Source organism: Lingula anatina, chromosome 10 (assembly GCF_051362555.1).
Source record: "Lingula anatina isolate TDL-2025a chromosome 10, LinAna3.0, whole genome shotgun sequence".
Taxonomy (NCBI): Eukaryota; Metazoa; Brachiopoda; class Lingulata; order Lingulida; family Lingulidae; genus Lingula; species Lingula anatina.
This window is the reverse complement of record NC_141776.1, coordinates 9,212,025-9,236,057: the sequence shown is the minus strand read 5'-3', so window position 1 is coordinate 9,236,057 and position 24,033 is coordinate 9,212,025. Positions and strand designations below refer to the sequence as shown.

Here is a 24,033-nt window from a genome sequence, read left to right as displayed (position 1 = left end):
AACAAGCACAAATTCCAGAATAATTGCCTTAATCACCGTTTTGGGGTATAATTGAATTTATTATATTTCTATGAGTTGATAACAATGTATTTATCGTGAACTATAGATATCACGAATAGCTGTTATATCTTTAAGCAAACAAAAATACGTGGCTGATTCTAAGTCCTATAACAATCATTAAATCGCTATTTCAATCTTCACATTTTCCAAATTATCATCTGTAAAGGATATATACGCTTCACAAAGGACACTTATATCAGTGTCTAGTCACAGCAACGGTCATTGGTGCATCTGGCCTCGTCTGGCTGCTACTAGGGCTTTAAAGCGGCAAGGTATTCCTTCTGACCGTTTTTTTTATTTTTGAGGATGGAATGGTATTATTTCCAGGTATCGGTCGGAGCGCGTCCAGTTTGATTCAGATTTATTGTACTTGCAGGACCAGTAGGCCGTTGATTCGGCGAATACTGGCTACCCACAGGTTGCCTTAGCTTTAAATCGGCGATCTTGTTGAGTAAAGTAACTGCTCAGACCATTCGTTCTGCAAGTCGTCTGCAAATACAGGTGCTTTGCGGTGACGGACAATTTCATCTCGTAAAGTGAAATTGTTCCTCAGGTGCCCTCTAGCAAATGGGGGTGGCGGGTGGCTTTTGTTCCTGTATTTGATTTAGTTCAGGTTTCTATCGATAGTCACCAAAAAGGTTTTACCACCAACGTGAATTCCGACCTAAATACCGATGCTCCCACAGCCCCATGTCGCTCTGGGAGAGACACATACTTCGTTGTTTATGAATTTCTGTGAACTCTAATTTGACCACGTTTGAGATACAGATTAAATCTGACCTTATAAGTGAAAAGCCCACGCTTCCAGTGTTTTGTCCAAAAATGTTTATGGCTCCCAAATCATTGCAGCAAAAGACGGTGTTTCGCTGCTCACGGTGGGTTCCTCAGAGGTTCTCTGGTATAGTTACATGCGTAAACATGTCTGGTAACAACAAAGGGCCTTAAAAAGGGGATTTTTTTTTTGGGGGGGGGGGCAATTCGCCCCTTAATCTGAAGGGAACTGGTTGGTCTTGTTTATTAGTAGCAGCAAAAACCATAAGAGCATTTGGGTCCTGTTTACCGGTGATAAGTTCTGAATGCCGTGGGCGTGGCCACTGTGTCAGATTACCAGTCTAGGCATACCTCTGTAAGACTGTGCGGAGCATTCCTTGCGACACAATAATCTGTCTGGCATGTTTTTATGCCATTCTGGTGCAGAGTAACAATGCTGTAACACACTGCACTGCTCAGTTTACGTACCGTTTCATCTGCTTCTTGTATGCAAAAATTCAACATCTTCTGTGCAGGCGAACTATATATTAAGACATACTTAGACCGGCCCAAAGAGTGCTACCCAAAGAAATCACAACACATAACGTATTACAGCAATGCTTAAGCTTCGGACTATACAATCAGTTGATTGTTACTGAAACACCTGTCCACACATTTATCTTCTCTCACAATTCACATGAAGTACACGTTTTAGAAATAAATAATACATTTTTACCTGGACATACCTTTAGAAATAAAATATTCCATATTAAATATCAAGTCTGCATATAAAATTGTTAATATCAATTATTAATATTACCATCTGTATATCATTAATTTATTCTCTCTCTTATCTTATGCAAACAATCAGTGGCAATAGAAGTAGCATAGACACCCAACAAATGTATGTAACATAATAAGCTGAATGTTCTATTATTATCATTATTATTATTATTATTATTATTATTATTATTATTATTATTATTATCAAAGTGGTAAAGGCAAACTTATAGTCATATCGTTTCATTATTTGATTATGTATTTAATTGAAAATATCCTTAATTTGATTTATTTTAGACATGTTTATTAGCTAAGCTGTGGTTTGATATATAGCATTAACAGCATCATCCTCAAATTGCTTTGTCTCAATTAGCACATTATTTATCAAGTCGTTTGATTTTTTCTAAGTGCACATTCAGTAGGTGCCCATTGTTGAATATAAAATAACCGTTGCGAGCCGATACTAAAATAGTAATTTGAGTGTAGTTCCTTATTCTCTGTCAAAGTCACGTTTTCTGTTGGATTCGTTGGAAATAGTTTGATTCATTATAAAAATGTTTTGTGGTAAGTTTAAGATTGCATGTTTTTATACTCCTAGGAAATTACAAGGAAAATGAGCAAATCGGGGTCATCACTTGTCGCTGCCTCTCGCTATCTTCTCTAGCACAATGTGAGGAAATTTGTGGACACCGTCACAATCATGTTGAGACAGAATCTAAAACTAAATATTGTAGCCTCAGTACTTCTGTAACTTAATTATCTCTGTGAAAATATTGAAATGTAATTAACCAAATTCATAGAGAAATATTTCAGCGCACTCTTACTAATTTTACAATGTTTTTGATGAACCAGTGAGTCGTTTTCCCTTCACTTCAATGTGAACATTTGAAGCACCACAACCGTGAGATAAGTTAGCACTGGGGATTGATAAAGAGTTCATGTCTACACTCACCCAATCCACTGTAATGTTTTGCATGATCAGTTGCATCAACATGACCCCGCATTGATACATCCCCTGTGAAATACTCGTTATACGCGAATTGTAACAGATACACTTAATTTTTGTGCAAATGCGGATGTGATGTCTCATGCTGCAGGTAGGGCACTGGGTTCCACAATAGCTAAGTATAAACATCAAGGGTATATGGGGTATTCCACATACACAAAGCTTTTTGATTCTTGTGTTAGTCCCATTCTAGAATATGCAGCAGGTGTTTGGGGATATAATGATTATAAGCAGCTGGATAAAATCCAGTTTAGAGCCGCCAGGGTATTTCTTGGGGTGCACAGATTTACTCCTCTTCTGGCCATAGAAGGAGATATAGGGTGGATGAATACTAAGTACAAAAGATGGTTGCACCTTATAAGATTGTGGAACAGGCTTGTGAACATGAGTGACGACAGGATCGCAAAACAAAATTTCCTTAGAGATTATGACTTGGCAAAAGAGGGTAACATTAATTGGTGTGCCCAGGTCTCTCAAGTTTTAGCTGTTCGTGAACTGGAGCATTTGTTTAATGAATTAGTTTCTTGTGATGTTGGTTTTATAAAGGATACATTATTCAAGGCGCAAGAGAAAGTATGGAAGGAAGCCATGTTAAAAAACCCATATTAAGGGTCTAAAGGAAAGTTAGAAGTGGAAAATTATGTTAAGTATAATTTAAAACCGGCAGAAAGATCAATCATGGCCCAGTTCAGATCAGGAGTTCTTCCATTATATGTGGAAACAGGCCGATTTGTTAACAAAAAATTAAAAGATAGACTCTGTTTTCTCTATAAAAAAGTAGAAGATGAGTATTATTTTTATTTGATTGCCCAATTTATAATAAAATATCAGAAAAAATGGTTTGAAAAAGTAGAAATGGGCTATCGTATCTTTCATGACCTAGATGAGGTTAAAGAGAGACCTCAAGTGCTTTTTACAAACTTTCATAGAAGCGCAGCAAGGTTTCTCTTTTTAAAGTTAAAACTGCTTTCCGGTCAGACAGAAGTTGCTATATAAATAATGTTAAAGCTGGTGACTTTGTAAGCCCATAGGACTGGACCGATACATATATATTCATATTATTGTATTATGTACACTAATACTCCCCCGTATCGTGGCCTTCCTAAATCGTTAGATTGCAATTTACATATTTCCGATATAGGCCTAATTTAATAGAAAATTGTCTTTTGGGCACGTGAATTTATTAGTTGGCTTACGGGCCTAACAAGTGAAACGATGATTACGCAGAAGACAAGGTAAAAAAGAGAACAGAAAAAAAGGGGGGGGGAAGAAAGAAAGAAAATGTGTTATCGGAACGGAAATTAGGGAATTAATATCGATTGAAGAATTTGAGATGTTGCTGCGAGCGACAGTAAAACCCCCTTTACACTGGACGGCGTCCTTTCTGCGTCCTTTGTGCGTCCATGAAACTAGCCAGGACGCCGTCGGACGCTCAAAGAACGCACAGTGATCGTCAAGGTCGCACAGAGAACGTTCAAGCATCGCCGAGGACGCCATGGACGCCGCGATGTTTTGAGCATGTTCAAAACAATCGCAGAGAGAACGCGATGGAGGATGGTCGCTCAATGGACGCAGAAAGGACGCACAAGCATCGCCGTGGTCGCAGAGAGGACGCACAAGCAACGATGCGGTCGCAGAGAGGACGCACAAGCATCGCCGCGGTCGTAGAAAGGAGGCACAAGCATCGCTTCGGTTGCAGAATGAAAACTCAAAGATCGTCCATTTTTTTCACTCTCAAACGGGGCCGTGATGAAGTATTTTTCACCAGACAGGAATTCTAAGGGCAACAGTATTCTGTTTTTACCCTAAAATTCATGAAACGATCCATTTTTTTAGGTTATTATAAAACGAATATTTTGCCCTTTTTTACAAGATGAATTAATTGTCAGAACATTTTGCAGAATGCGTCATTTGAAAATGGATTCAAATATTCTATGTTGTGTCAGTCACACTTTCTCGTTTTCGGCGCCTGTCCATCCTTCTTATAAGGATAACAATGAACGTCTGACTGTTTATCAGTCCATGTAGACCTTGCATCACTATAGTTTAAAGCGTTTATTCCCATTAATTTGTTTTGTGTGCTGGAAATGTTCTTTATCGGATGACCTGGTTAGGACCGATGAAAGAATATGAGTTAGAATATAGAGAAGGACGCCCAAACAACGCTCATCGGTCAAGCAGGATGCAGAATGATCGTAGAATAGACGCCACTGATCGCCGATGAAGGTACAGAGAACACAGCAAGAATGTTCAATGGTCGCTCAAAAATCGCAATGGACGCATTGGGTTGCACAGGGGACGTACAGTGGAGGCAGGCAGGTTGCTCGCAGTTTTACAGGTAAAATCAAGATTCGGTCGTTCAAAGGACGCACAAGGGACGCAGACGACTTTACACTGAGACACGATTTAATTGCTTTGGCGACCGTTGAGCGTCCTGACCACATTTTTGAACGCAGAAGGGACGCAGAAAGGACGCCGACTAGTGTAAAGGGGCCCTAACGAAGGTTTGAAATTTACTCGATTAATATTAATTTTTTGTCAGATCAGATAAACCTAGTAATAGTGTTTGAGTGATTTAAGTAAGTATTCTGATAGTTACATTTGACGAATTTGATTGACAGTCATCAATTAAAGTAGAAAAAAGTTCATTTGTTGGATTACGATTTATGTGTGTTTGCGTATTTTGGGCTGATTTTATCAAAAAGCTCCCTATATGAGTATGATTGACAGGATATAAAAGTAGACTAAAGTTTCAAGTTTACATTATTTACTCGTATTCCTAGGTTAAGCATAGATTACATTTGAAATGCGATGCCCGTACTGTACACGTATATAATAACAATAATTGCACACACGCTGTTAGATACGTGACCCTTAACGAGCACATGCTAATGCTAATTTTGTGTAAATTTGGTGATATTTGCCTTTGGCGGTGTCTTTTTAACTTAAAAGACATTTCTTTACCTCTGAACTCACAGACAAACACTAGAGTACAGGAGGTGCATATTCTAAATTTGAATTAATATTACAAAATATAAATATTTTTACCGCTATTTGGTATTTTCTGAACGATTATTCACGTAAGATATGGTATCTGAAATAAAAAACAAGGCAGCAAAGCTGTCAAATGTACAGACAAAAAGAAGAAAATAATAATTCACAAAATAGAATATTGTTAATTCTGATGCAATAATACATTATACTAAACTGCAAAGTCAACTTCAAATTTTAATTATGCACAACAGGTGATACCGATGAAAGTAAAAGGATAAGGTTTCAGGGCCATGAGAGTTAAAGTACACACTTAGAAAGTGCCAGACCGAGAAAAATGAAAATTTCACATGAAAATTGCATTAATCCAATAAAAATGATAATCCAATTGAACTGGTTTTCTTATTTGATCTGTATGTCAAGAAGAGTAAGTGACATGATTTTTCTTTAATGGTCACTATGAAGGCAGTGCCCAAATTGGGGTTTCTTCAAATTTGATGCAATATTACATAATGCATAACAGCATAATGACCATCAATTATGACTAGCACAGGTTTTCATAGCCCATGGAAGTTAAAGTTACACCTTAAGTTTTCGCGAAAAAATGTATAACTTCCAGAAAAATTAATCAAGTTCCATGTTTCTTTTCTGTAAGTGTGAGAAGAGTAAGTGGCATGGTTTTGCTTTAATGGTCACTATGGCGGCAGTGCCCAAAACAGGGTTAACTTCAATTGTGATGCAATATTACATAATGCTTAACAGTATAATGACCATCAATTTTTAATAATAAAATAAATGTATCACAGATATTCAGAAAATGTGACAAGCTAAAGTTTTCAAGTCCATGGAAGTTCAGAGTCAAACCTTGAAATGCCAAAATGTAAACAAGAGAACTGTATTGAAATGGATTTATTTCCATTTTCAACACCTTTTTTACATAACACAAAATAATCGATTTCCTGTTATTTTTAAACGATCAACTAAGTAAATTGTTGACATAGGAAAAAATATCAATAGAACAATTTTAAATGTCCAATTTGCTCCATTCTGAGATTCTGAACATAGTGAATGATTGAATCTGACAAACTATAAAGGTATGAGTTTATTTCCATTTTTGACACTTCATTACACAATAACAGGTTTACCATCATTTATGTGATCAACTAACAATATTGTTAAGATGCAGAAAATGTCAAAAGAACACCTTTACATATCTAATAAGTTAAAAAATGAGACTGTTAACATGCCTAAGAATTAAATCCGAGGAAAAAACACTTATTTACAAAAAAGGTATAACTTCACCAAAACTTAACCGATCAAGCTTATTTTCGAACTTAATCTGTATTTCAGTAATACTGATAACTCCTTTGAATTTCAAGACAATTGACCAATCGATTTTCCTTGAAATGTGTTATCAGTGTTGCATATAAGCTGAAAAAAGTGAAAAAACAGCATAACTTTGATAAAAATGGCCCGATCATGCTGATTTTTGAACTTGACCTGCGTATTATGAATATTCATCAGTTCTGTAAGTTTCAAGCCAAAAGGTAAAACAGTTTTTCACTTATCGTGTTATCGGTGAAAGTGCACGGCGACGACGATGGCGACGACAGACGCAGGTGATGGCTATACAGTATGTACAGACACAGCATACAGCTGTGATCATCTGAAAATAAAAGCACATGGAATTTCGGGTAGGACAACCTTTTTGACCAATGTTGCATACTGTCGGTAATTCCCTTTCGTTCAGCGTCTGAGTGGAGGTAGATGGGATCGTACGGATTTAAGGCCGCCGCAGTGTCTACGATTTTTTTCAAGCTGTGACTTTTGACAAGTTTTTGAAATTGAAAGCCCGTAGACTGTAACCATACCGAGATGGCATTGCGCAATCCCCGCACGGGAATTGCATAGGTATTGTACGGGCATTGTATGGTGGACTTTTGTGCAAATTTTCCTTTGTATGTATATTTTCCTCTATTTTTCATCTATATTTCCGTTGCTTATTGTTTTCTTCTATTTATTTCTCTCATTTCACTTTGTTTGCTCAGAATATTATATATGTCCTTTGTTTCTTTATTGTGCTTTAATATCAAAATTGCATGGAATGAATAGTTTGACAATTGTAAACAATTGTGTCCCATATTTAAAGCTCTAGTTCTTTTCACTAATCACAGCAAACCTTAAAATACAATGAAATTTGTTTCAGGAACAGTGGTCTTTTAAAAAGACACTATTTGTCAAAATAACGAATGATCGGACACTAGTTAGTAAACCATTGACATACCAGCAGATACCTGCCTTCAACCAATGTTTATAAATTAAAATAATTTTATTTTCTTTTTTTATATTTTAAACATGAAAAGTGGTGGTGTTAAGAGATCCTTTTCATTGTTATAGATTATATTTTTTTAAAACTCTACCAATGCATTTTTATTGATATAATCAGAACCACAACACTGAAATTGATCTGTCTATTTGGGTTAAATTGTTGCTATGTTTTATCTTCTCTTATTAATCTTCTTGACCATATATTTGTTAAAGATTAGGTAAAAGCTTGTATATTTGTCAGTTCAGACCACCATAAGATTAATCTTTATTTAGTACACTTTTTGGCTCTGTGTGTAGGGCAGTTCCAGATTAAATGGAATACAAATTTCTCTGGCTCTTTTACTTGATCATGATTTTAAGTTGGAAGAAAGCTAAAAATATGATTTATGTAGCCAGCTTCTCTCACATCTTATGGCCTTTTATTTTCATTTGTGCCATCTTTTTGCTCCTATAGCTGTTGTGATTCCTCATATTTTTCTTAACCAATCTTGGTTACACTCATTAACCTACTTTATTATATTTATATTATGGTAGTTATATAGTTTGGGGGATGTCATATTATCTCCCCAGTTTTGTAACTTTATATCTTATTAGTTTTTGTCATTAATAAATGACAATTTTCAGTCATATGGACTTATCTTATTTACATTGGAGCAAAAAAAGATCTTCGTTGTGCTTGTGAACATTTGGCTACATAAAACTGCAATAAAGATAATTAATTGCATTTATGTAGGAAATGGTTTGTTTTTAGTGGTAGTAATAACTTTGTTAATAATACATCAATGTTTTGTTTATAATTTTGGGGCTTGTGTCTGCACATTTTGACCTTCAGTAGTTGACCAAGGCAAGGTGATAACACATGTCCGGGGTACTGAAATGTCTTAGATGCTGTGTATCTAGGAACACACATTTATTTGTTATGAAAGATGTAAATCTGTCATTACTTCTTCTAAATCTTTGTCATATTTGTGCAGCTGCTGCACTTCTACAGAAATGGGCACTGGTAGTGAGCAGCGGACATAGCTCAGGGACAATGGTGCTAATGACCCCAAACTCAGTCTTAGCAGCAATGTGGTCACATCATCATCTTCAAATACAACATCAGGGCACTTTACTAATTTGTGTATTCTTCATCAATTTCTTAACTTACATATATGTTACTAAAAGTATGTCAGTACAAGGATTTCAACACAACACATTATCAGGTTCAACATATTTTAATGATCTACACATGAAATAAAATGCACATGTAAATTTCCCCCAAAAAATATACACATTTATATATATTTATATGGGGCTCTTTTTTTCAAATCCCACATGGCACCCTGCCATGAGAAAATTGTCTTCACTGCTTCAGAATCAAATGGCACTGTCAACATCCTTACGGAGCAAAGCACAAGCAATTGCTGAAGTTCAGGCATAGGAAGCCAATCTCAACCCAGTGTTCATGAAGATAAGCATATGTAACACTTCCTTTGGTCAAACAACCATTGGCCTTGCATTCATTAACAAGTGAGGAGGCAAGATTTAACAGACTTTAAGTGTAGACACTTTAAGTAAGATTTCCTAGGCCGGCCTGGTCTGATTTGCAGCATGCAAAAAGAAATAACGACAGCAAAGATGGCAACTGGCAGCTAAATTACTCTGTATATGATTGACAGGTTGGGCGGCACAATTCGCCATATCATTTTAAAGGGCTGCACATGTGGAACATCATCACCATGTCTGCAACTCCCCAAACAAATTCACCTGGAGGCAGAGCCGCCATTTGCTAGCTGCTCTCTGGCAACAAGAGAGGTTTGTAAGGAAATAAATTAAGAACTCTCTCTAACACTGGAAACAATGACCCCTTCACAATAACAGTCCATATAACTTCAGTTCCACCAAAGACGAATTTCTAAATGGAAACCGCATTAATCCACTTGTCAGTCAGTGATGTAATGATGTCAACACCAACAAACAGAATGTATCCACCAGTTCCAGACTTTATGTCCAAATGCTGGGGGATGACCCAGAATAAAACAAAATTATCTCTTGCTGTTGCTCCTCTTCTTTGATGAGAAGTGTCTTATGAGCACTGAAGTCTGTCTGTGACACTGTCACATTACAATTCCATAGTCTGTAAGCTACGGCATTTCCCTATGCCACGTAATTGTAAATTTTTCTGAAAAAAAAAATGAAAATTTTGAATAGCATGTACCTAAATTAGTGTTGTAAATGTAAAAATGTCCCTAGAGCAAAGTGATTTCACAAAACTTCACCACAAATTCTTTGTAAACCCTTTTTAACTTATTCCTTCAATGCTCCATGACTTTAATGAATCTTTTGATATCAATGCATACAATTTAATTCAGAAATTTGAAAATCAAAGTTAAAATGCAATACATCAAGCCCAAGCGATGAGACGACAGGCAATCCTGCCATAATGTCCATTTTACACTCAGTGCATTCCAAATAATGTGCTCTGAGTAACTATATAATTATGTTGGCTTGCTTCATCCCAAATGTGCCCAAAAAGTAAGGCCTGGGTACCCCATTATGGAATGTTCCTATTTTAGTGTGCTTTTAGTGAGCGTTCCAATGCACAATAAAAATGGGTCATTACAGAGCTTAGCATCAGGGTCTCTTTTTATGGGAACATTTGGGGCAAATAAAACCAACATTTGTACGTATTCTGTACACATTTTTTTATTTGGGCCTACTTATGTATTAAAAACAAAATGACAAAATGTCAAGGTATACTAAACTTTTCAAAATACTTCCAATTTGGATGTTCAACCCCTTGCAAATTGCTATACTCTGTCCCTGTTATTTACCCTTACCTATCTTCTGGTGTCCTGGCTAGATATTCTCTCTCTATAAGACCTTCTATCCTCTTCTTGATCACCACTGGACTAGGAAGAAACCGTACTTTTAACTGTTCTGTTACCTGCAAAAGAGCATATCAAAAATTGCATCACTGCTTTGACAGGTCTACAAAAGCACTTTTCTTTTTACTTTCAAGTTCTGTCAGTATCTGCCTCCTCAATTCTTTTACAGACAGACAATCTCTTAGTCTTAAGTCCTCCCTAGCAGGAGGAAAAATAATACACTGCAAATATATTTTGACTTGAAAATTGCATTCATTTACCATAAACTATAAGAAAACCACATATTGGCTTTACAAAGCCTTCTTAGAATTTAACAACAGAGACATGTGGTTAAAGATCATGGCTGGACGTCAACTGCATCATTTCAGTCTTCAGAAATAATTCAAAATACTTATCCCCCCATCCTTTTTTTATCTTACCTATGATACCAGGAAATTGTGTTGCACCCACTTCTGTAACCTTTGATAGCTTTGCTGCCTTGTTTATATATCTTACAGATACCAGGCTGGTGCATTGCATCTGATTCCTGTACATTTGACAGTATTGCTGACATGTTTATATATCTTACCTCAGATACCAGGACGTTGTGTTGCATCCGCTTCCTGGCCTTCATCACCCGGACTATAGCAGCTTCTATTGTGACAAACAGTTAAGGCAGGTAATAAGTTCTACAAAGTAGTCTGAAATATGATTCTCTGTTCTAGCAACAAGATACTTAGCAACCATTCATATTCACAAAGAAATTGTTTACAAATTAAATCTCATGTATACTTCATGTAAAGCTTCATTTACTGTTTAAGACTGGGTTCCCATACCTAGATCAATCTAACAGTATTGATCCATCTCCCAGAGGTTTCTCACTAAATTGCTTTCAGCTTTAGGGGCTTAGATGTCTGACAAGCCTACTGGAACTGCTTAATGATAGGTAATTACCCCCTAAAAGCTTCAGTAAGCGTGACAGACATCTAAGCCACTTAATTTGATTGCAGTTTAGTGAGAATCCTCTTAGAGATAGATCGATTCACAGTAAGTATGATAGGGTCTGGGAATGGTCTCTCAGGACAACTTATCAAGGTGTGGACAAACAAAGTGAGGACAAACAGAATCTTTAAAATATTGTCTCCAAAATTTCTGCTAGTGAAGTGAATTGAAGGGGTGTAACTTTGAAGATGATTTACAGATCAGATTTGTGGGTTTACTTAATCAGGTCAACTGACAAAACTTAGAAAATTCCCAGTTTAAACAGAATATAAACTACCATAAGTTTTCTACAATATAAGAATTGAACAAAGGATATTCATGTTTTCTGTCTTCATCAACTTTGCTCCTTGTTTCTTTCCTCTCTGGTTCTGATTCCCCTTTGGCAGCAACTGGAATGCAACATAGGTTATCAATTTGATATCAATGTAGGCACTGAACATTTGCCTATTTCTAGCAACTGGAATGCAACACAAGATATCAACTTGATATCAATTTGGGCAATAAACATGTGACAAGATTAAAAATGCACAGTTCACTTTAAAGGGTTATTGAGGGCATTGGTCATGTGCCAGTTGGAGAGAAAAAACTTTCACCCATTATTCTTTTCAAAACTATCAAAGAGATCTTGATTTAAAGCATGTCTAAATCAGGATTTTATCTTTGTACTGTGACAATCTGATTATTCTCTAGAAAACTCTTCCTGGTGAAGTAGTTTAGCTTACCTGTCTGGATCTTCACCCTAAACAGCTTGGATGTGAACTGGTCATTCACACTAAACACATGAGATGCCTCTGAAATATACATCACCCATTAATTAACTAGTAAACACATGAGACCCCTCTCAAATATATACAATACCCATATATTAACTAGTAAACACATGAGACCCCTCTCAAATATATACAATACCCATATATTAACTAGTAAACACATGAGACCCCTCTCAAATATATACAATACCCATATATTAACTAGTAAACACACGAGATGCCTCTCAAATATATACAGTGCCCATATATTAACTAGTAAACACACGAGATGCCTCTCAAATATATACAGTGCCCATATATTAACTAGTAAACACACGAGATGCCTCTCAAATATATACAGTGCCCATTTATTAACTAGTAAACACACGAGATGCCTCTCAAATATATACAGTGCCCATTTATTAACTAGTAAACACACGAGATGCCTCTCAAATATATACAATACCCATATATTAACTAGTAAACACACGAGATGCCTCTCAAATATATACAGTGCCCATATATTAACTAGTAAACACACGAGATGCCTCTCAAATATATACAGTGCCCATATATTAAAGGGATAATAACTCTTCGTATGAGATCTATATTTCACAATAAAAACATTGTGAATAACTCATAGAAATATAATATATTCTGTTTTACCACAAAAACGGCAGTTATAACTATTATTCTGATATTTGAACTTGTCTTTAGACCACGTAACCTCCATTGATGGCTATACTCTGTTAAAATCTCTTAAGAGATTTTAACAAAAAACCAAACTTTTTAGAAAAAAAACCAAGGACTAACTTTGAATGTAAAAATGGATTCATTAACCATTGGTAAGTATGGGAAAATGATTGTTTACTCCAGGAAAATTCATTTTTTGGCCAAAACGAAGAGTTATTATCCCTTTAACTAGCAGGAGATGCCGCTGACATAGATTAACCAATATAAGTATAGTATTTTTACTTCAAATGCAATTGTGTTGAACAAATTATCATGTTTAACCCTGCCGAACATGTGTGAGACATTGAGGAGACACCATACCACTATACTATTTTTTCCTTTCTCCAGACAATATGAGTCTATGACAGTTATATTCTGACCTATAGCTTATTATACCTACCTATATCCTTTGTTTTGGGTTCCTTGGACAGAATCCTCTGTGCTATTTTTCCTAGTGCTAAGGACTGCAGTGCCCTCATTAAGTCTTTCTCTGGGATATCTGTCTCACTTTTTATATCCTGGAAAATAATCATAACTCAACATGCACATACCAAAATATTCAAGGAAATATAAAAATCAAATTACTGAAATCCTTAGTTTGCAAAAATCAGAAAATAAAGCCAAAAGGTAAAACTGTCTTCCACTTATCGTGTTTACACTGAAAGTGCACGGCGACAGCGACGACAGACGCAGGTGATAGCAATATGTACAGACACATCTGTGTCTGTACATAAAAATTTTTCAGTGATAGAAAAACAAACAGATAAACTGGACCTATAAATTAAATATAGTAACCCCCAATAGAACAGTCTTTTAACTGGAGTTCTGACATTTTGAACTTTCAATCAACAATGCTTGCAGATCTCATAACAAAAACCTTCTCCGGCAGCCTATGTCTATGTATTACCCACAGTGAAACTTCAAATTCAGACACACAGAGGATTTACATTTTATTTTAGTGCATTCCTTTGTGCAGTAAACTTGCTTGTACCTCAAATGTTGTGTGAAGACAAATCAGAAGTCAAGAAAGGAGACGGGATATCAGTAAAGGAGGAAAACTAAACATATTAAATAATCTTCAAGTTCAATAAGAAACAGGCATGAAGCAGTCTCACCTCATATGTCCACCTGTCTGTGTTGTTGAACAGCATCAGGACACACATCTGGTATGTAGACACCTGAATGATGTGCTTCCTGGGGCCCCCCTTGGACGCACTGCTGGCACCACTGGCCTCTGCCTCCTCTTTCTTACTGCCATAGAAGGTGGCGTTCAGGTCAGCAGAGCCCAGGTTGGGCTGTAAGGACAGCTGGCGGCCACTGTGTTTGCCAAGGTAAAACCTGGAGGGAATCAAAACAAATAATTAATTACACCTTATGAAACCCATTTGTTTGAAAGGCATATGTAAATTTCCCTAAATACTCCAAATTTTCCTCGACTTTCTTTGATTGACCCGTTTAGACTGGAAAAATCTTATATTGGCATGGTCAATAAAAATCAAACTACAGTTTACAAAGGTTGCACCATTTCCCCCCTTTGACAATGAATATAAAAATATTAACTTGTTGCAGATCCATGGCTTCTGTTGTAATCTGAATGACAAAATTCAGCACACAGCAGAATCAGGTCAGAAGCTTCTTCTAGTTAATAACTGTGTGAACAACCCAGTGTCGGTCCCTGAGGTATATGTTGGGCTAATTGTCTCACCTTCTAAAAGCTTCGAAGGCCATCCTTGGTGCCTGGGGAATGTTACACTTGGGTGTGGCGGACTGTGTGGGCCAGAACCCTGTGGTTAACACTCTCACAAACAGGTCAACGCCATGGAGATGTGTCTGGGACAGAATATAAAAACATGCATCATGGTGAAAGTCAGACAATTTTAACAAATCAACAGTTTACTTCTTTACCATGCCAAGTTTACATTGCAGTCATGGGAAAACTGCCAGACCGACTGGTCCTGACCACCAGAAAAGCCTGAGGACTGGTAAGATATTAGATGTCGCTGGTCCTCTGGATCAGCAAGGTTTTGTGAAAACACAATACATAAAAATATATCATACATAAATTTTGACAAATGAAATTAAAAAAAAAAAAATTCACAGAGTCACCTCAAAGTTTATGTTCAAATGAGGGCATTATATCTGTATGCTATTTGTATGGCATGATCTGCATTCAGTTTTGATCTATATACTTTTGGCCAATGAGCACATGGCCTCTTGCCAACTTCCTGTCTTCACGTGTGTAACAGCTATGGCTTGTTTGTTGCAGTGGAAAGTGGGTTTAACATGCTGAACATTTAAAGTGCCATGTGGTGATTATATAAGACTTAATGGCCCTTACGTTCCATGCCTGTCTTCTAGCATCTAAAATCTGTGATAAAGCTGACATAGTTCGGACCTACATTAAAGTAGGAGGATCTGCACAAGATCTCTAGACCCTAAATACCTCCAAGCAAAGTTTTCCCCATGTCTGCATTGTGCAGATAAGAAACTCATTCATCTGATTTAAAATAAGTTCACAATCACTCATTCTCTAAGCTGACGTAATAAAATAATTACAACTAACAGGAGGTCATGTCAGCCCTCCATTAACTGTTCTGTGTTTACTGTGCATTTGTTTTCTTCTGTCATGAAAATTTCTGCCAATTTCCCTTTCATGCAATCTCTGAAACATTCACCCATTATATATCATGTGAAATCTACTTACATTGGATGTCTGTACCTGTCCTTTGAATTCATCCATGGTAGTGTTGGACACCGTCATGTCCTTAAACATTCCCTCCAGCTTGGATGTGAACTGACAACCACACTCAGTCTGAAAGTAGAGGGGAAGGGGAGTAAGTAGAGATTATGACATAAAATTCATAAAGGCAGAAAATACTCAAAATGAGACATTAAAATACAAATCCATATTACCAATATATACATAGCTACCAAGTGCAGTGGGCTGACATGTAACATCCCCTAATCCCTTACCTTCAGTTTAGAAATCATGTTCTTCTCGGAGTCGTCAGACACACTCTTGTTGAGCAGAAGACGTTTGGCCAAGTGTTGTTTGTAATAACGCTCAAAGACGTCCTTCTCTTGCAAAAACCTAAACAGGACCATGCTTTTGTCTAACACTTGTTCTATTTCCTGCTCTGACATCTGGAATAACACATGATATACGATTACAATATGAAGGTCAGTATAGTACTGGAAGGTTGTCTGGGGAGAGCCATACTTAGAGATGTAGTTACAATTTCCAAGAAACAGAAGTTAAAGGCTTCAAAATTGCACTGAGACTGCGAAATTTGTCAATACCATTTTGATTAATAATATTTTTTCGAGGGGGTGGGGGTGGGTACAAATGTTACAAAAAAATGGTTGTGTGGTTCAGAGGTTGTATTATTTTCATCAGTGTCGTGAGAAATTTATCAAACAATATCATCTCTATCCTTTTGAATTGACACTCACCCCTTTGACACCCTTCTTCAGTTTATCATCTATAAATAATGACAAATATTCTGGAGATTTGGAGTTGAGATTGATGAAGTATTCAAAATCACCAGATATCATTTTCTTAAACTCCCTGTCTTCACTGAAAGACTCATACAGGAAGTGATCAAACCTGTCCTTGAGATCAAGCAGACTCTGAAAGCAGAAATGTAACAGATGGATTACTTGATACTAGCACATCAGATCTATCTCGAAAACCTTTTTAATTTGTGCTCAAACCCTTTCTTAAAGATTTCTAATACAAAAGAATGAAAATGATTTGAAAATTTTCAAAATCTTCACGAGGGAGTGATGTGACTCTGAGCTTTGGTGTAAAAATGTCAGAAATTTAACTGTTAAAATAAACAACACTGAATCCTACTAAACCTCTGAAAACTCTCCAGCCTGAGTGTCAAACCAGTGTGTACCTGTATGTATGTGATGGCATTTTTATCTTCATCCTGTACCAAGGCCTTTCCCTTCTCTCGCAGGTAGGAGCTGATACAATCACACATTGTTTTCAGTCCACTGGGGACTCTAATGAAAAGTTTGTACATACATGCCAAATCTGAAAAAAGTTCCAGAAATAACAATACACAACTTTGCCTTGCTTTATAGAATAACACCATAAACTAAGTTCATTCATGTAAGAGACATTGCCCCATCCTATCAAAACACCTAGCATCCATTTAAGGGAATCACACTGAAAAAAAGAGTTAGAACACTGTCACTAATCATAAATCACTTTGTCATATCAAGTGGATAAAAACAAACTTTTACATGAAATATTTCATTTCTCAAGTCTATTCACTGAATTCTTGCCATGTCCCTCCCTCTGGCACAGGGTAGTTTTCACTCAATGGCTTTCTTATCATCCACATGGCACTCAATACACCAGTGATTGTCAAAAGCTACATTCCCCTGTGAACAGGACTTACTCTCTTGTGACAGCCTGATTTTAGTCAGGATGGGGCAATGTCCCTTACACGAATGCCACATGTTTTGATAGGATGGGGCAATGTCCCTTACATGAATGCCAAATGTTTTGATAGGATGGGGCAATGTCCCTTACATGAATGCCACATGTTTTGATAGGATAGGGCAATGTCCCTTACATGAATGCCACATGTTTTGATAGGATGGGGCAATGTCCCTTACATGAATGCCACATGTTTTGATAGGATGGGGCAATGTCCCTTACATGAATGCCACATGTTTTGATAGGATGGGGCAATGTCCCTTACATGAATGACGCACGTTTTGATAGGATGGGGCAATGTCCCTTACATGAATGCCACATGTTTTGATAGGATGGGGCAATGTCCCTTACATGGATACTAGATGTTTTGAGAAGTTTTGTATGAATTCAAAAATAATTTTGACCAGACCAGACTTCTGCCTCCATGTGTACTGCAGCCAATACTAATTCCAACTGATATACCCTATCGTACCATGATTCAGAGATTGGCATGTCTTTATGTAAGGTTCCATAATATTGGGAATTTACAAGATATCTAAATAAAGCTCAAACATTACAAATAGCATTGACAAAAACAGCTGTCAGCTTACATAATCACAGATAAAAATTCACAACTACATGACTTGACAAGGTCAATTGTGAAACCAACCTTCTGTTTTATTATTTTTGAGCATATGAACCACTCCAGAGTTCTCCATGTCCACTATTGTCTTCATATGTTGACAGATCAGTTCATCTTCTAACACCTGCAAGGAACAAACCCACACTAAGTCTGTATTTTACCCCTTTAACATCAAATAATTAATATTGATTTTGTCATGACAGGCCTGCAATTTGTGAAAAATATTTCAATATATATTTTAGATTAAATATTCCAAAAGAGATGCATGCACCTGATACCTAATCAATATACACTGAGCAAAATATAAATGCCCCACGCGATACTTCAAAAAATTTTATCTGCATTATAGGATAGATGCATTTTAAATCATACAAATTAAATTTTGTAGTCAACGTGCTTCAGATTTCTGTCCGTACTGTCAACAGCTACAGATTACATTCCATAGCCCATTACTCGTTACATAAATAATTTACATGGAGAGATTATATATATTTCTGCTGAGTGCATATGCATATATGATATTGGATCAATGCTTTCGTCATTAATTCTATTTACATGCAATCCTAACAATAAATTTATAAGAGCCCCCCCCCCCCCCCCCCCACCTCTTCCAATTAACACAAACATTCTGAACCAGATACCTTGACGACATGTTCCTCTGTGGATTTGTCCAAGTAGTGTCTTGCTCTCTCTGCCTCTTCATTGATTCGAGCCTCCACTTTCTTTATATACACAGACGCACTGTTCTCTCCAAGAAACTTCTGACTTTCAAGCTGGGTATCACAAAAAAGATGACCAGATTTTGACTTGTACATGTTGCATTACACACAAATAAGGCTCTTGAAATAATGTGATGTATGGCATTTAAAGACACAAATAAACTACCTGATTGATACCCATAACTTCTGAGTGAAAGTAATGATACTTGAACAGTGGAATAGGATCAGATTTTGCAGTCAAGATAGTATCTTTTCAAAGTGGTTTTGTCAGTGTTTGGTGGTTCAAACTGGTAAAAGGCTAGCTCTATAGAAAATGCAGCACCACTCACCCTGTAGAAGTCTGCAGACTGTTCCAAGAAAGGCCTCTCGAAGTCCTCCTCATACACAGTCCTGGAGTCTATACCCAACACCATCAGCATCTGACACGCATTCTTCACTGCTGACCTGCAATGATCACACTGACATCATAATACAATATTCTCTTAGAATAAGTATGTAGTGGTCTGATACAACAGATACAATATTCTCTTGAACAAACATTACCCATTCATTGCCACGAGACTGCTAAGAATTATTGCTGTTCATAGTTGGTTTTGCACAGAAATCTACAGATTGTTGACATATCTCCCTTTCTGTCCCTGTATTCTCACCCGTCTACTAACTCGCTCTTTCTCTCTCTGCATTCTTACCTGTCCACTAACTCCCCCTTTCTCCCCCAGTATTCTCACCTATCTACTACCTCCCTCTTTCCCTCCCTGTATTTTCATTTATCTATTATCCCCTTTCTCACCTGTCTACAAACTCTCCCTTTCTGTCCCTGTATTCTCACCTGTCCACTAGCTCCCACTTTCTCTCTATGTATTCTCACCTGTCTACTACCTCCCCCTTTCTCTCTCTGGCCACCATCTCTAGCAGTGTCTGTCGCAGATGATCTCGAATCACTGGACAGCGTACCACTTGGTCACGGAAGATTATTAACCCAAGATTGTAGACATTGTCAACTCCATTTTGTTGCACATAAACTCTGTCCTGTAAGGTATTATAATTTTCATGACCAATGTAAGAAAAACCACAGTGCTGCTTTTGATTTAAGAGTCAAATTAGTTATAACTATTTTTTTTACCAGACATGCTTTTTCCCATAAATCAATATGAATTATTCAAAATTATTTTGTTCAATTTTCATAGCAGAATAGGTATATTAAAACTGATAGTAGGCGATCTTTTTAATGCAATCAAAAAGTGATTTTTGACACCATAAACATGGGGATATCTCTGATCATAACCATAGAGGTCTGGTGGTCATTACAAACTTACCATATACATGAGGATATCTCTGATCATAACCATAGAGGTCTGGTGGTCATTCCAAGCACTGTTCAGAGTCTGTAGGAAATTGTTATTCAGCGCCTGTTCTACATCACCTCTCACCTAAATAATATCAAACAAAAAACTGATTTCTGAGCAAACCAATAAAAGATTCTGAACTTTTTTCACAACATAATTCTGGATCTGAACTAGGTTTACCTAAAATATCACAACTCCGATGATTCTTCTCAAACTGTGAATATACAGCTACAGAGTATTTTGCCCCCCCCCCCCCCCCCCATCAGCAAAAACAAACATTATTTGATTAACTGTGCAACAATGTACAACTTGCAAAGTATGTTTCACTAGTAACATGTGTTCATTCTACTCAAATTGTCAAACTAAGATTCCTACCTTATTTACTAAATGTTCAGACACAACTTCTCTTAAGCCAGTGTACAATTTTTCCCCATGTTTGTGTAGCACCATGGTATATGCATTGCGGTATAACTCCTCAAAGCTAAGTCCGCTATTGTTCTTTTTCTGTATCTCTTGAATTGCATTTTTCAACAATGCCCAAATATTGTTGACATATTTTTCATCCATGGTCATCTGAAAGTGTCAGAATGCACTTGGAACTATACAACAACAAATCAATATCTGAGTATTGGCATGTTTCTTTTATCAAAATGTGTAACTGAATGTTGATTAATCAGTCTTTAACATAATTAAAAACACAGATCTAAGTACTGCTCATTTGGACTGGATGCCCTTCAGACTCTCTGAGACGAAACAAATGAATACGTTCATTACAGAAAGGCAATTCAGTACTGAATGCACTGCCTAAAATAGTAACATATATCACAACTTTACTCTGGCCACATACAGAACAAGTTGATCCATGGACTAACATATCCGCAGATCAAATAGGCCAACTGACTTGAAAGTTTGCTGCATATCCCATGACAGACACTGTATGGATACCCTACAGGGATTACACTGCAAGCTTACAAGTGGGTGGGTTTAAATTTGATCTATGGACCTGTTAGTCCAAGGATCAACTTTGGTTTAATTGCAGCCTCAGAGACTGCTTTCAGACACCAACTGGGTTATAAGCAATTAGCATGCATAAAAGGCAGCATAAATATTTCACTCAAACTTAATGAGCATATAAATAATGTCTTATATAATCAAACCATGTTAACATTTCAAAAACGATGAATCACTGGCTCAACACTACAAATGGGAATGGGTAAATACACGGCGTCAGCAGCCAAAATAAATGACAGGCGTTCAGTACCAGAGAATCCCGACTAACTCAACAAACTGCCAATAATCAATCAGTTACACTTAAACTACTAACCGGGAAAGCCCGAATGCGCATCTTTGTGTCTTTTCCCTTCTTGGGTGGCATCGACATCTTGAGGTACGTTTATATTCAATCCCTAAAAAATTTGAGTCGATTTTGTCCGACTCGGAGAGGATAACGTTTGGCCACCCCGCACGATTTCCCTAGGGTTCCACGTGAGATTTTGTCTATAATCAAATCTCATGCAAGAAGCAGATATGAACGCTAAACAATGATCTCCAAAGGATGACCCGATCCTCTTCAGAGTAACAAAATGGTTAAGTTATTTAGTCGTATTTCTCCTCATCTTCTTCTTTCGCCTTACACCGTGTCACATACCTTCTCCCTTGTGCTTGCGCGAAATATCGAGTTTCAAATATCAAATAGTATGACGAAGTCAAACATAATAGAGAGTCAGAATATTCATTGCATAAAGTTGAAAATGAATAGAAGCATTTTATAGTCTCGGAATTTGTAACATTAAAAAAAATCAATATAGTTCTCTGCTGCGTAGTAATTGCTTAAAGGTAGCCATATTCCCAGAATGCAAATGGTGAGTCGTGACGTCATCCGGAATTCCCATATGTTCTCAACTGTCACAATGCCTCACTTCTGCGTCAAGACCTGCAGCATATGTCTAAGGGAAATAGTTTCTAGTTCGTCTCCCGTGCTTTGTCGTAAAAAAGAGGAAAACAAGTTTATTTCTTTAAATATTTTATACTTTTCGATGTAGTAAACGGATGTGATAATTTTGTCGTTTTGTGGTCAGGGTGGTTTGTTTCTGTTCAAAACATCTGGGTTGATGGCAGGGAAAATTTAAGGTAAGTAGTAGCCTACGTACACGCCTTGAGTCTGAAAATGCCCCATATGCTCATTTTTCCATTCATAGGTTGTTGTAAAAACGATTAAACCCCTTTAGTAATTTTTTTCTGGAACATACCTTATCTCCAATGGAACTTGGTGAAGATGGTGACTGGTTATATTGACTGGTCAATCATTTAAACGCGTTAACTATATAAATCAACCTTCATAATTTTAATAAATGTACAAGTCCAAGTGCAGCGAAGGATAGATGATTCGCTCTTACGGGAGGGAGAAATTAGTTATCTGCTCCGGTATGGAAATGGACATGAAAAATAACTTCTTAGCTGCCGTCAGCCAAACCCTTTTTTCTATGAATTGTTTGAACCTTTTTAATATATATATATACCTTGATTATTTTAACTAAAATTGAGAAGTTTTGAAATCTGCAACAAACTTTTAATTTCATGTTTTGTTTACATCTATGGAAATCACTGTATCGTCTCTTCGCTTTACCTTTCCTTGAGCCCACGGTTATTTATTATAAATTTAAGAATAAATAATAAACCCAGGATCGTATTTTGAAATTCTAATGTATGCTGTATTCTAATGTATAATTTGGGTCTGATTTTAATAGACTCCGACCTCTTAATTCAAATATTTATATCCTACATAATGGTGCCATGATACATTAAAAACAGGAGTCATCGCGTTATTTTCCCCAATCCTGAAACTACATGTAGGTGGCTCTTGCATTTCATGACATTGTTTTATAAAACGCTAGTTCTTTTCCACGAGTTGAAGTTGCCCTTTACGGAAATATTAACAATTATTTCGTGATAATATCATAAGGGACCGTATAATTAAAATGATATTATCTGATAGAACAATTCATGAGCTTTCCAAAACATTTTACTTTTTGAAAATCAAGCCAGCCGATCAAAAGTTATTGAATTTACAAGTATGCTAGTCGGCCACAAAATTTTGAAAAATCTTGTATGCAAGCGTATGCAACAGTGGAAGAGAATTTTCTGAACTTCGATACTTAAACTCTAAAACACGATTCAAACTTTACAAGCTAGCTGTGGTTGCTGTTTTCGGTTAAATCACCTTCTGTAACCCCCCAGCCGAACGGTTGGTTCATTTTCTGCATGAATATCAGCTTGCGAATCAGCTAGAGGGTAAATATAATTACAGCTTTACTAGGTGTGACAGACATTTAAGCCTGTTAAGTTGATAGCAATTTAGTGAGACTCTCCAGGGAGAAAGATCAATCCAAGTATCTGAGGGAATGGTCCCAAAAAGACATACTATCAAAAGGTTCATCATTGGACTTCGATTGATATATAAAACTGTCTTACCTCTGAAGTTAAAATCTACGAAGACTTGGATACTTTAAGAATTATATTAAAAATTCAAAAGTAGATTTCATGGATATACTTATTACGTTATGTAGTTTTTAGTTTTTTTTACTAACACAATGTTTTTAATAAATTTATTTTTATTTAAAATTAACTTCATTATTATAATTGTTTT

General features: G+C 36.6%; 1 protein-coding gene across 2 annotated transcripts; it reads right to left on the bottom strand.

The window, feature by feature from the left end:
• Nucleotides 1-9,113: 9,113 nt before the first annotated feature.
• On the bottom strand, nucleotides 9,114-22,229 carry LOC106171394 (cullin-3-A). Of its 2 annotated transcripts, XM_086997279.1 has the most exons (19): nucleotides 21,712-22,228; nucleotides 20,763-20,960; nucleotides 20,358-20,471; nucleotides 19,910-20,070; nucleotides 19,371-19,485; nucleotides 18,964-19,095; nucleotides 18,350-18,446; nucleotides 17,150-17,289; nucleotides 16,701-16,877; nucleotides 16,221-16,391; nucleotides 15,952-16,059; nucleotides 14,953-15,077; nucleotides 14,363-14,585; nucleotides 13,648-13,765; nucleotides 12,489-12,557; nucleotides 12,083-12,155; nucleotides 11,354-11,423; nucleotides 10,738-10,844; nucleotides 9,114-10,079 (listed from the first exon to the last, which is right to left on the bottom strand). In XM_086997279.1, the coding sequence occupies exons 1-19, from the start codon at nucleotides 21,766-21,768 to the stop codon at nucleotides 10,055-10,057; spliced, it is 2,280 nt and encodes a 759-aa protein (XP_086853405.1). In that variant the 5' UTR covers nucleotides 21,769-22,228; the 3' UTR covers nucleotides 9,114-10,054. The 2 variants fall into 2 exon arrangements, with proteins under 2 accessions (XP_086853405.1, XP_086853406.1); XM_086997280.1 differs by lacking the exon at nucleotides 20,763-20,960 and having other exon boundaries at nucleotides 21,712-22,229.
• Nucleotides 22,230-24,033: the final 1,804 nt, after the last annotated feature.